The sequence below is a fragment of the Beta vulgaris genome, chromosome 4 (genome assembly GCF_026745355.1).
Source record: "Beta vulgaris subsp. vulgaris cultivar EL10 chromosome 4, EL10.2, whole genome shotgun sequence".
Taxonomy (NCBI): domain Eukaryota; kingdom Viridiplantae; phylum Streptophyta; class Magnoliopsida; order Caryophyllales; family Amaranthaceae; genus Beta; species Beta vulgaris.
Genome location: NC_079205.1, coordinates 51585776 through 51598866, shown reverse-complemented (window position 1 = coordinate 51598866; position 13091 = coordinate 51585776). Strand labels below are relative to the sequence as shown.

The 13091-nt window shown below is 34.3% G+C and overlaps 1 protein-coding gene and 1 long non-coding RNA gene across 2 annotated transcripts; one reads left to right on the top strand and one right to left on the bottom strand.

Annotated features, from left to right (window-relative positions):
* Nucleotides 1–3363: 3363 nt before the first annotated feature.
* On the bottom strand, nucleotides 3364–7447 carry LOC130591182 (uncharacterized). The gene is made up of 3 exons (XM_057394117.1): nucleotides 7162–7447; nucleotides 6848–7110; nucleotides 3364–5052 (listed from the first exon to the last, which is right to left on the bottom strand). The coding sequence occupies exons 1-3, from the start codon at nucleotides 7445–7447 to the stop codon at nucleotides 3364–3366; spliced, it is 2238 nt and encodes a 745-aa protein (XP_057250100.1).
* Nucleotides 7448–7513: 66 nt separating this feature from the next.
* LOC104891337 (uncharacterized) lies at nucleotides 7514–10295 on the top strand. Its single transcript, XR_789781.4, has 3 exons — nucleotides 7514–7948; nucleotides 8183–8275; nucleotides 10059–10295. It is a non-coding gene; the product is annotated as an uncharacterized LOC104891337 (long non-coding RNA).
* The last annotated feature ends 2796 nt before the right edge of the window (nucleotides 10296–13091 follow it).

Below are 13091 nucleotides of genomic sequence, written 5' to 3'. Positions count from 1 at the left end.
AAAACGAAATTATTTATTAACAATCAACATGGACATCAAATTACAATTTATAGTAAAAAAAAAAAAAGAACGAACGAAATTATATATCAATAAGAAGGAACGAAAATAAAAAACGAATAACAGTCGAAATTTACAGTAAGAAAAATGAAAGAAAATGAAAAAAAAATAACGAAAATGAAAAAAACGAATGAAAATGAAAAAACAACGAAATAAAAAGCCGTACATCCACGAAGCACCACTGTGGTATCATCGGAGTTTCGCGTCCACTCGCTTTCTTCTTCCTCTATTCTGGGTGAGTTACCCTCCCCGCGCGTTGTTCCTCTCTGTCGCTCCTGCTCTTGCGGCCGCGCGATAGAGTTGTTGTTGGTGTTGTTGTTGGTGCTCCTCGACGGGGTCACTAGTATTCTCTTTCTCTCTCCTCTTTCTGCGTTTGTTGATGTTGTTTTTAACATGAAAATCTCAATGAAATCATATAATGTACTCTATCAGTCAGATTGAAACAATATCTATCCTCCTTCTTACAAATTGATTGTTTCTTTTTTTTAAGATTAATGATAATATTATGAATCCAATGAAATCAAACTAATTAATATAAAAAATTAAAAGAAATGGAGAAAAAGAAGAAAAAATATTTAAGAGAAAGATAGATGTGAAGCTTCCACATGAAAGGAAAACCACACTTGAGCTTCCAAACACCAAACTTAAATTTGAAAGAAAATAAAAAAATGGTCCACAAATGGAAAATTTAACTTAAATTTAGCAATTTGTTCTTGAGTTAATATTGCGTGAACCTAGTCCACAATAATATTATTGTAGAGCAAAGCCATTTATTTAATATAGTGACTTTTTTCTTCTTCTTATAGTAACTTTTTAAAATATTAAGTTAAACTATACCGTTACTATTTATCATAGTGACCGTTCTTTTTTTCTTTTTTAATATAGTCACTATTTCTCATAATAGTTTATCATAATGATATTTTCACTTTGTGATATAGTAATTTTTTTTTTTTTCACAAAGTTGAATGTTAACTCTATATGTATTCATCTTATATATCTATTTTTTCTTATAGTGACCATTTATTTTTCATAAATAACATGAATTAGTATTAGGTCAACATAAGTAAGGATGTGGAGCTAGCTCATGTGGTAGAGCACTCTCCTCTGATCCTTGAGGTCAGGGGTTCGATCCTTACCCCCAGCATTATGTTGGGGGTATTTCTTAATGCTTTGCATGCTTTACCAGCCAATGTGCTGGTAGTTCTACAAGGCTAGTAGCCTTGGTAATGGGTTAGCCCTTGGGCTGACTTAATTTCCCAATCAAAAAAAAAAAAAAAAAAATAGGTCCACATAAGTTTTTTATTTTTTCTTCTTATGAAGCTTCACTTTTGAACAGGTTATTTTTAACATGAAAATCTTCCCTGATTCAAAATTGAAGTTTCAAAATTTATTGCATTCACAATATACTTGCTTTCAAGAATTTTCTTTAGCATTTACAACATTTGTTTAGCTTCACAACATGCTACAATCTTGTCTCTCACTTCGATTTCGAGCATCAAAATAATAGCATTCTCTACTTAGAGTCTGTTCTATTCGACATAAAACAACTGAACTGAATTGAATTGAACTAAACTGAATTAAATTATAACTAATTAATAATAATGATTATAATTTAGAAACTGAACTAAAAATTAATTGGACAGAACAAACCCTTATTACTTGCTCCACTTGGACCCATAAACCCATTCACAACTCTCAACTAAATTTGACTGAATTCATATACAACTCATCTGATCTGAACTTATTTTTTCTGATGTGAACTTATTTTTTCTGATCTGATCTGATCTGAACTTATTTTTTCTGATCTGATCTGATCTGATCTGAACTGATCTGATTTACAAGATCTTATCTTATATAAAATATATTATTACTATTATATTATTACTTTGTAAATCATTATTATGCAATACATTATAAGATCTTCTTTATAGTATTACTATTATTATCATTTTATTTCTATTACAACTTTTACACAACTTTTATTATTAATAATAATAATTATTATTATCATTATTATAAGCACAACAATAATAATTATAATCATAATTATTATTATTACTAAAAATAATTATATAACTCAAGTCATTATTTTATAAGAGCACTTATACAATGTTATTTCACACTTTCCCTTAAGAAAAAGTTTCACACTTGAGAAGTCGGCAAACTCAACTCTTTTTTCCATATAAAATAGAATAAGATATACAAACAACTATGACTTGAGCAAAAAATAAATAAATATCGTGCAACTTCAAATAGCTAGGGAGATTTGAAATTCGGTAGGAAGAGGTATACCGAATCTAAATTTATAATTTGTATATCACACTTAGCTTATTTTGAAATGTAATCCGAACTTAGTAGTTTCGTTGTCATGAATTTGAGATATCATATTTTATATATTTCTTATTTTTGCGTCAATCTTATGTTCTTAACACGTGGCTTTTAATTTTCTATTATTTAATAACAGCAAAATAACTTAATATAATAATAACAAAGACATTTATAATGGTAACAACAAGATTAATAATAATTACCAATAATAATAATTAATAAGTACAACAACAACAACAATAATAATTCTTTTGAACAAATGTACTATAAATAATAATACTCCCTTTGTATTTTTTTATCTTTCTCACTTAGAATCTTGACACTATTCACAATTAGAGATAATATTTTAGTTTTTTCTCAATATATAAGAAAAAATATAGTCATGTGGGGTCTTGTTTGATTCGTCTCAATGAGTACTTTATTAATATTCAATTATTATAATTTTTATTAATATGTGGTGAAAGATATTTAATAATAATGAGTTTTTAAATATAAGCATGATATGATCTGATCTGAACTTATTTTTTCTTATCTGATCTGATCTGAACTTATTTTTTCTGATCTGATCTGATCTGATCTGATCTAATTAGATCTGAAATAAGCAAATTAAAAATAAGGTGAACTGAACATAGCCTAAATTTGACTGAATTCATATACAACTCAAAATTCAATAATTAAGTAAACTTTTAGGAATTTGCTTTTTCATCTTTCTCTCTCCTATATCAATTCAATCAATCACAAACTCGTCCTCTTCATTCCTTCATTCATCTCTCTCTCCATGATTTTTATCAAATGTAATTTGTGAAAATAGCAATTAAGTTAACAATATTTGTGAAAATTTCATATCCTGCTAATTAAAGATGCTGATGGCTGAGCGAGATCTGATGCACAAATTTTGGTTGATCTGATTTACATGCAACAACTAGAATACACATATACTCATATGGGTATGTCTCATCTTCTCTCCTTTGTATGCCACTAAACATGTTGTCTAATCATAGCCTCAGTCATTGGGCCAGCGAGGGCCAAGCATCTCAGTTCATCACAACCACTCTCAACCCAATAATCACGCAATAAATTACAACCAAAGATGGCGTGTTCTTGGGTCTCAGGCTCTCCACAACCTCGAGGACAAAAGTCATCATCAATCATGTGGCGGTGCTTAAGTAAGCCACGAACCGGGAGAGTGTAGCTACACAACCGCCAAATAAAATGCTTAACTTTAGGACTAACCTCCATACTCCAAATGTCGAGCCAAGCTTGATGGAAATTATCGAGATTTCCTCCCTTGCCAAGCATATAAGCCGTCTTCACCGAGTAGCATGCATCCTTGGTGAAAGCCCATGTTAGCTCATCTTTCAGAGGCGTAGAGCTAAGGGGAGTAGCAAGTATGCAACTTACATCTCTTTCATTAAATAAAGCTTCAATCATAGGCACCTTCCACTGCATTCTGTCAAAATCAATGAGCTCACTCACCATGCTTAGATCTCCTTGCTTCTCACTTGTAATGTATCGCCCATTATCATCCAAGACCCATGGATCATCCCATATTTTGATCTGAGTACCATTGCCAACACGCCACACCATGCCTTCCTTCAAGAGAGCCTTTGAGCTCCAAATACTACTCCACGAATAACTGTTAGAACATCCGAGAGGGGCTTCTAGAAAATCACACTTAGCATAGTACTTAGCCTTCATAACTCTAGCAAATAAAGAGTTGGGCTCACGAACTAACCTCCACGCTTGTCTCCCCAAAAGTGCATCGTTAAAAACTCTGAGATCTTTGAGACCCATGCCACCAAAACATTTCAAGGTGCACATAGAATCCCAATTTTTCCAGTGAATTTTGCGTTGTGAATCAGAACTACCCCACCAAAAACGAGCCATCGCCGAATGGATTTTTTGAATGATGGAGCAGGGAAGTTTGTACACTCCCATCAGATAAGTAGGGATGGCCTGGATGACTGACTTTAGCAAAACCTCTTTTCCGGCTCTGGAAAGCAATTTCTCCTTCCAACCTTGGAGTTTCTTCCAAATTCTATCCAAAAGAGAATCAAAAAGAGTTTTCTTTGATCGACCAGAGATAGAAGGGATACCAAGGTACTTCTCGTGATTATCAACCTGCCGCATGCTTAAAATATTCGTCAACTCTTCTCTTTGCCCGATACTGACTCCTTTACTAAAAGAGACTTCCGATTTCTCGTAATTAATTTTCTGCCCGGATGCTAATTCATAGTGGTTGAGTATATCAACTATAGTAGTGCATTCCTGACGGGAGGCTCTAGTAAAGAGTAAACTGTCATCTGCAAAGAAAAGATGCGAAATTTCTGGGCCACTGCGACTGGCCTTTGCACCATGAAGCTGTTTCTCTTGAACTTTCTTCTGAATCATCTTAGAAAAAGCATCAGCAATCATAATAAAGAGATACGGAGAAAGAGGGTCACCTTGACGAAGACCTCTAGCAGGAGTAACAGAGCCACAAACACCTCCATTAATAATGAAGGAGTAAGAAACAGAAGATACACAATCCATGATCAGGTTTACCCATCTCCCGTCAAAGCCCATAGTAAGGAGCAACTTTCGTAGAAAGCCCCATTCAACTCTGTCGTACGCCTTGCTCATGTCTAACTTCATCGCAACAGTACCTCTTCGGCTTCGATTTCGGTGCTTCATAGAGTGAAAAACTTCCATAGCAATGAGAGCATTTGGAAGAAACATGCTGTCTAATTATTGACGATATATGTGTTTTATATTCTATTAATTAATTTTATTTGAATCAAAAGCTTATTATTTTACGGTTTTTTTTACCATATATTTCTGATAAATTCTTTTTCACCATATATCCTTTTTAACTTTTCAAATACACCATATACCTTCTTTATTTCAAAAAATACACCCACTTACCATTAATGATTGACGACGTTAACGTTTGCTAGTCCTAATTCCCTCTAATCCTAATTTACTAATCTAAACCCTATCCCCTCTCGCCTAATTAATCCTAAATCTTATCTTTTTTTAAGAGAAATTTCATTAATGGAAGGCCAAACAACGTCTACAATAAATATTAAAGAAAAAAAAATACAATTAAATAAGTTTACAATATTTTTTCTCCCTAACCCCTATCCTAATGCAACAATTCCTTTTTTTATATTACTGTTTATTATTTCCCATTTTGATTTTTAATTAGGTAGGATCCGTTTTAATTAATTGGGCTTCTTGGCCATAAAAAAAATTAATTGGGCTTCTATTTTGGGCTTGAGAGGGGCGATTGATTGTCTAATGAAATTTGACACATGTTCCTATTACTACTTTTACTCGGAAGAAGTTCCCAATCTAAACAGTTGTACACTTGTACAGTTGTACTTGGGTTAAGGGTTCCGAATCCTACTTCGGATTTTCCTAAGTAAGCTTACACAAACCATCCGCTATAAATACTAGATTTCTGTTTCACTTTCGTTACTTCTTATCCCTTGCACAAAACTCATAGCGTCATTATATCAGATCAACTTAAAAAATTCCCCAAAAAAACCTCCATCTCTTTCATAATAATCATCTGTTCTGTGTGACTGTGTGACTGTGTAGTATGGCAGATATGAGTAATCTTCCTACCGGAATTCCTAGAAAAATTGCACTTGATTCTGGCTTGAGAGGGGCGGGCGCGCGCGTGTGGTGACTCCACTCACCACATGCCCACTAAAAGTCCTTTTGTCACACAACTCAAAGGGTATAGAAAGTGTAATGTATATAAACCCCTTACACTACCTATTATTCTATCAATGTGGGACTCTTCACATTCTCTTTTGAAGCAACTCTTGAGTTTCCTTTACAACATTTATTATAAACTCCAACAATCCCCCACATGATTCAAAAGAGGAAAACAGGAAAAAACAGGGCTGAAAACAGATGATCTGGGCAATAGATACTGAGTTTTGAAGTATCAATGTCTTATGGACTTGAATTGACACTCAGTGCATACAAATATGTCTTACTGTCATAAGAGGTAGATTTCTCTTTGAACCTTTCATGATGTTAGCAAAACATAGTTGCGCACTCAACCTTTTTCAAATCAAGATACGTTCTCGCAAATATAATATAGATGCCCCACAATTAGCCTGGATTCTCGTGAATGCTCTAGAGAGCCTAAGCCTTTGGACTCTCATAGGGGATTGGGCGTAACCCCCACATTCACATAGGTAAGTTCATCAAGTTTGTACTGTCACAAACCACCTCAAATAAGGCTATGAACTTATTAAGAGCTTATGCTCAACCTTACACATATAACAGTAATTTAAAACAAAATACTACATCACTTTTATTAATAGGAATGGTAGTAGTACATAATAACTTGAGTTGTTTTGTGATTTCGTTTGACCCTTTGAACTTAGGAATTCCTAAGAAGGGTATCCATCACAATTCACTCACCAATAGGCTTTAAACCCATTCCTTGTGCTGACTCCAGCACCATTTTTCTACAAAGGCCTTTGGTGAGAGGATCAGCAATATTCCTCTCTGATTTTACATACTCGAGTGACAACACATTTTCTCTAATTAGATTTCTAACTATGGCATGCCTTAAGCGAATATGCCTTCTCTTTCCATTATAGGCTTGATTATTCGCTACCCCAATTGCTGCTTGCGAGTCACACCGCATAGAAACTGATGGAGCTGGCTTCCCCCACAATGGAATATCAGCAAGCAAACTCCTTATCCATTCAGCTTCTTGACCTGCCAATTCTAAAGCAATAAACTCAGATTCCATTGTAGATTTGGCAATACATGTTTGTTTTGATGATTTCCATGATATAGCTCCTCCAGCAAGAGTGAAAACATAACCACTAGTAGATTGTATCTCATCATTATCCGACACCCAATTAGCATCACAAAATCCTTCAAGAACACAAGGTGTCCTTTGATAATGTAGACCCCAATTGGTAGTGCCTTTTAGATACTTCAACAATCTAATCAAGGCAACCCAGTGCTCCCGATTAGGATTGTGAGTATACCTGCTCAATCTACTAACAGCATAAGCTATATCAGGTCTAGTATAATTCATCAAGAACATTACACTTCCAATTATTTTTGCATATCACTACTAGAATCCGGTCTTTTACCGACCGATTCTACCGACCGCACAATAATCGGTTGTTAATATTACAAATACCGACCATTTCCAAGGTGGATGGTAATTACCGACGGCTTTAGTATTTTACCGACCGTTTTTATTGGCATTAGGTATTTAGAGACTGAATCAACGACTGCTCTTGTTTCTGTTGGTAATTACCTACCGCCTTTAAATATTTCCAACCGCTTAACGGTCGGTAAATCCCAACTAGTAACTCCAGCCTTTTTAACTCCCACGTTTCCCTTTTCCTCTCTTTTCTAACTTCTATGCGGTAAAACCTAGGTTTCGAAAAACCGACGACACCATTGAAGTTGCCCGTTTGTTTTCGCCTCTCCACTGCCTCCTTCGCCGGTTACTTCTCCACTGCCGCCATCTCCGGTTTCGTCTTCATCTTCTCCGTCGCCAATTGCTTCGTCATCATCACGCCGTTGCCGGTTTCAGGTAAGTAATCTTCATCTCTTTTTTAAAAAAAAAAATTAGTATAATTTTTAGAAAGTAATCTGTTTTTCTGTCCTAAATTTGCAATATTCATGTACCAATTGAGAATTCTAACTTCTAAGCAGTAATGCACTTTGCCTGCATGTTACCGGTTGCAAATTTTTTGTTTTTATTTTTTATTTTTGAAGTACTTTTGGAGGGTTAATGTCTGATGATGAATGTCTTGTTTAACTTCAGAATTTCACCGTCGACGCATGTCGCCACCACACCAATATCGCGAATTTTACCGTCGTCGTCGCCACTGCTCCGTCGTCGCGCCCACCACAACAGGTTGGTTTAGTTTGGTGCGAATTGTTTCATGAATTTTGTACTTTGTTTTTTCCGAATAAATGCAATGAGATTTTCTTGGAACAAGGGTATTGAAGCTGTAATTATGATAGACCAATTGAGAATTCTAACTAAGCAGTAATGTGGATTGTTATTGGAACAAGCATATTGAAGTTTATTGGAACAAGGGTATAGAAGTAGCTACTTCATGCAATCTATAAGTTCATCCAATCTTTAAGTTCATGGATCATTTTTCATTTTCCTTAATCCGGAGTAAGCTTGTAATTCTACTTATATATTGTATATATACAGACTATAGTTATCTAAGGTAGGTAGAGAAAGTGGCAACATGAGAGAAACAAAAAAAAGTTAGACTGCTAAAGAAATGCAGTTTAAAGTACCATTGGTTGCATAGATATCTGCACCTAACTTATTAGAAAAAAAAAAATACACCCTAACACAATGCATAATCATCTGATTAAGTGCTTTAAGCATTGGTTTTTGTTAAAGATCATTATCTTCAAATAAAATAAAGAAGTTTCCATCATTTAGCACTACATAATCATGTGCTTTGCTGTTTAGTTAAGCAAGATTAGTGAGAGCTTAATCTTTGGCCTCTTACGAGCTGACTGCAATTCATGACAGCAACGTACCAATCACGTGAGCATTTTCGGAGTAAGCAGGAGTAAGCTTAATTGTTCATTTTTCTTAAATTAGACTACCTTAATTTTATCATATATAGCTATAAAATAACCTTAGGGTACCAAATTTCATTAAATATTGATATAATACTGAATCAAATTGATTAACTGAAACTTGAATATGTAAATGCGTGTTTGATTTATATATGGTTTTCTTTTAAAATATATTAATCTCACATAATTAGTTTAATTTCTATCAAGTTCTATTTAAGGGTACTTGTTCATGAAGATGTGTTACTCACATATTTTAGAGTGGCATGAATGTCTATAGTGTTTTGTTCTAGCAATTTGGGATCATAATCAGAACTTTTTGCATGTTAATGCTTATAATTCCAATTTTTTTTTCTCATGGGGGTAGTAGAAGAGATGAAATAATGCAAGGAAGGAGATGAGAATGTTACCAACATTTTGGGGGCAATACATTATCCTAATTCCTAACTAGAGGGAAGCTGAATAAGCTAGGAATTAGGATACATTATCCTTCTATTCTGGGAAGAACCTCTTTGAGAAAGATAGATATTGATCCTCCTCAAATTATTGTAATTATGATAGACTACAATGGTGGTATATATATATATAATGATATTGATATCACAGTGAAATAACCTTAATTTGACTTATTTGGATAACTTGTAATTTTTAATATAATGTGTGATACTCCTATGTTCATTTTGACGTGATTAAAGTTTAATGTAGTAAATGACGATGTTGAATTTAGACTTTGTTAGTAATATTGTTTTAATTGAGATGTGTAGAATAGAGGATCATGAAACGAAAAGAGCGTAGTTGGATGTATGATAGACGTGATGGACGCTTTCTCAAGACTGAGTTTGTGAATGGAGTTCGAGATTTTATTAAATTTTGTAGTGTGCTATGAACTTCTAAATTTCGATACATTATATTATTATGTTTGGTGGATTTAGTAATGATTGGTTTTATAATTCATATTTTTATATTATATAATATGTTGAGTTTGAATTGATTCTTATTTCATCCTTAAATTTGATATAAAAAAACTTTTAAGTTTATACTATATTATATTATTCGTTATACTAATCTGTGTTATTTGAATAAAATTATTTTAGATGTCTTCTTCTAGCAGGAGAGGGAGAGCTTCAGGAGGCCAGTCTACGCCACATTCGTCGAATGATCCTGAGGGCGAGACTCCTTTATTCTTTTATTAGTATATTATGTATTTTGAGAAAAATAATGTTTAATTTTGGTTGTTGGAATTACTATTAGATCTATATTTTGGAGAATATGATGTTTAATATATGTTGTAACAAACCTATTATTTATATAAAATGGAGGGTTAGTTTCTATTGTGGTAAAAATAATATTTTTTTTAGAAAATAATAGCAAATTATCGACCGAATAACGGTAGGCTTACCTATCTAAATACGTTGTCTAACCTAACAAAAATAGTAGGTAAAATGTATAAAACGGTTGGTAATCACCTACCGTTGTTTTTAAATTACCGACCGCCAGATATCCGGTAGGTAAATACCAACACATTGCTTGTAGGTGATTACCTACTGCATTTACCAACCGGACATCAGTAGGTAATTACCTACTACAGGCGAACGGTCGCTAATCACCCAAAACGGTAGGTAAAATTTTACCGTCCGCCTTTCAGTTGGTGATCTGAAATTACCAACCAACCTTATACCAACCGACGATCAGCGACCGTTCAGCGGTCGGTAAAATGTTTACCGTCCGTTTTTTGTGTTTTACCGACCGATTGGGGCGGTCGGTAAAAACACGGATTCTTGTAGTGTATTGTTCTTGTGATATACTATCACCTTTATTCTTTTTCAAATGAATACTAGAATCATATGGGGTTTTCACAGGAACACAATCAAATTGATCAAAATTCTTTAATATTTTCTCAATATAATGAGATTGATTTAAAGATATCCCATATGAAGTTCTAGTAATCTTTATTCCAAGAATAACATCAGCCTCTCCTAAATCCTTCATCTCAAAGCAGAATTTAGGAAGCACTTAGTTGTATTTACTACGTCTATATTGGTCCCAAAGATCAACATATCATCCACATATAGACATATGAAAACACAACCAAGTTCATCAATTTTGGAATAAACACAAGCATCAGAATCATTTACCAAAAAACCATTTGAAGTAATAGTTTGATGGAATTTATCATACCATTGTTTTGGTGCTTGTTTTAAACCATACAAAGATCTAATAAGCTTGCATACCTTGTCCTCTTGACCAGGAACCTCACATCCTTCAGGTTGCTTCATATAGATCTCCTCGTTTAACTCACCATTCAAAAATGCAGTTTTCACATCCATTTGATGCACAATTAAATCATGAATAGATGCAAGTGCAATTAAAGCTCTAATGGTGGCTACCTTGGTCACAGGAGAATAAGTATCAAAGAAGTCTAACCCTTGTTTTTGGCGATGCCCTCCAACTACAAGTCTAGCCTTATACTTATCCAAAGACCCATCAGGCTTGCATTTCTTTGTAAAAATCCACCTACTGCTTAATGCCTTACAACCTCTAGGAAGGTCAGTCAAAACCCAAGTGTTATTACTCATAATAGACTCTATTTCACTGTTAATAGCCTCTAACCAAAAACTTGAGTCTACCGATCTCATGGCCTCAGCATAGGTTCTCGGGTTCTCTTCTAACACAAAAGCATTGATATCTTGCTCATCTAAGCACTCTTTTTCAGCTAGAAAGGTAGTAATAAAATCAGGTCCGAAACTAGACTCAGTTCTAGCTCTCTTACTCCTTCTAGGTTCTAAGGTCTCACTAGATGATGCAATGTCACGATGCAAAACAGAAGAAGATGCAGCAGGCAAGCATGATTGCAAACTAACTTTCATAGGAAATATATGCTCAAAAATTCAACATCTCTTGACTCTCTAATCGGACCAAAACCAGATGCATCCTTAAGAATGAGTCTATATGCAGCACTGTTAGACGCATAACCAATAAAAATACCATCTACAGTCTTAGGTCCAATTTTACTCCTTTGAAAGTCAGAAAGTCCTATCTTTCCCAAACACCCCCACACTTTGAGGTATCCCAAATTCGGCTTGAAGCCTTTCCACAATTCATAGGGAGTTTTATCTAACTTCTTATGGGGAACTCGATTAAGGACATAACAAGCAGAAAGGATAGCTTCACCCCACATATTAGTAGGCATACCTGAACTAATAAGCATAGCATTCATCATATCTTTAAGTGTTCTATTTTTCTGCTCAGCTATTCCATTCTGTTCTGGGGTATAAGGGGTTGTAACCTCATGAATAATCCCATTAGAATCACAAAATTTCTTAAGGGAAGTACCATCATATTCTCCACCCCTATCTGATCTCACCCTTTTAATCTTAAGGTCCAATTGGTTCTCTACTTCGGCTTTATAAATAAGAAATTTTTCTTCTGCTCATCCTTAGAACTCAATAAATAAACCTTAGTATAAGAGAAAAGTCATCAACAAAAGTAATATAGTATTTCTTTCCTCCCCTACTCATGGAATTCTTAAAGTCACCTAAGTCACTATGGACTAACTCTAATAAAGTAGAGGAACGGGACACATTTTTGTTGAATGCTTTCTTAGGGTGCTTAGCTTCTACACACACTTCACATTTATCAAAAGAAGTATTGCTAAAGTCAGAAATAAGACTAAGTTGTTTTAGCCTTTTAATAGAGGCAACATTCACATGACCTAGTCTAGAATGCCATAAAGAAACAGACTCAGCAATATAAACAGAAGCAGCAGAGTTTTTATTATCAATAACAACATCAAAACAAAAAGTCCAGCATTACAAAAGCCTTTACCCACAAAAATACCATTTCTGGTTAATACAAGTTTATCAGATTCAAAAGATAACTTAATCCCAGCTTTGTTTAAAAGTGAACCAGAAATGAGATTTCTGCGGATATCAGGAGCATGCAGGACATTCTGCAAAGCAATGGTTTTCCCGGATGTTAATTTCAGGAAAACCTTTCCTTTGCCTAAAACACTCATAGTGCTTGAGTTTCCCATGAAGATGCACTCTGATTCTGGAACTTTCTGGTATTCCTGGAACGCTTCTTTGTTGGCACAGATATGACGGGTTGCACCAGTATCCACGATCCAT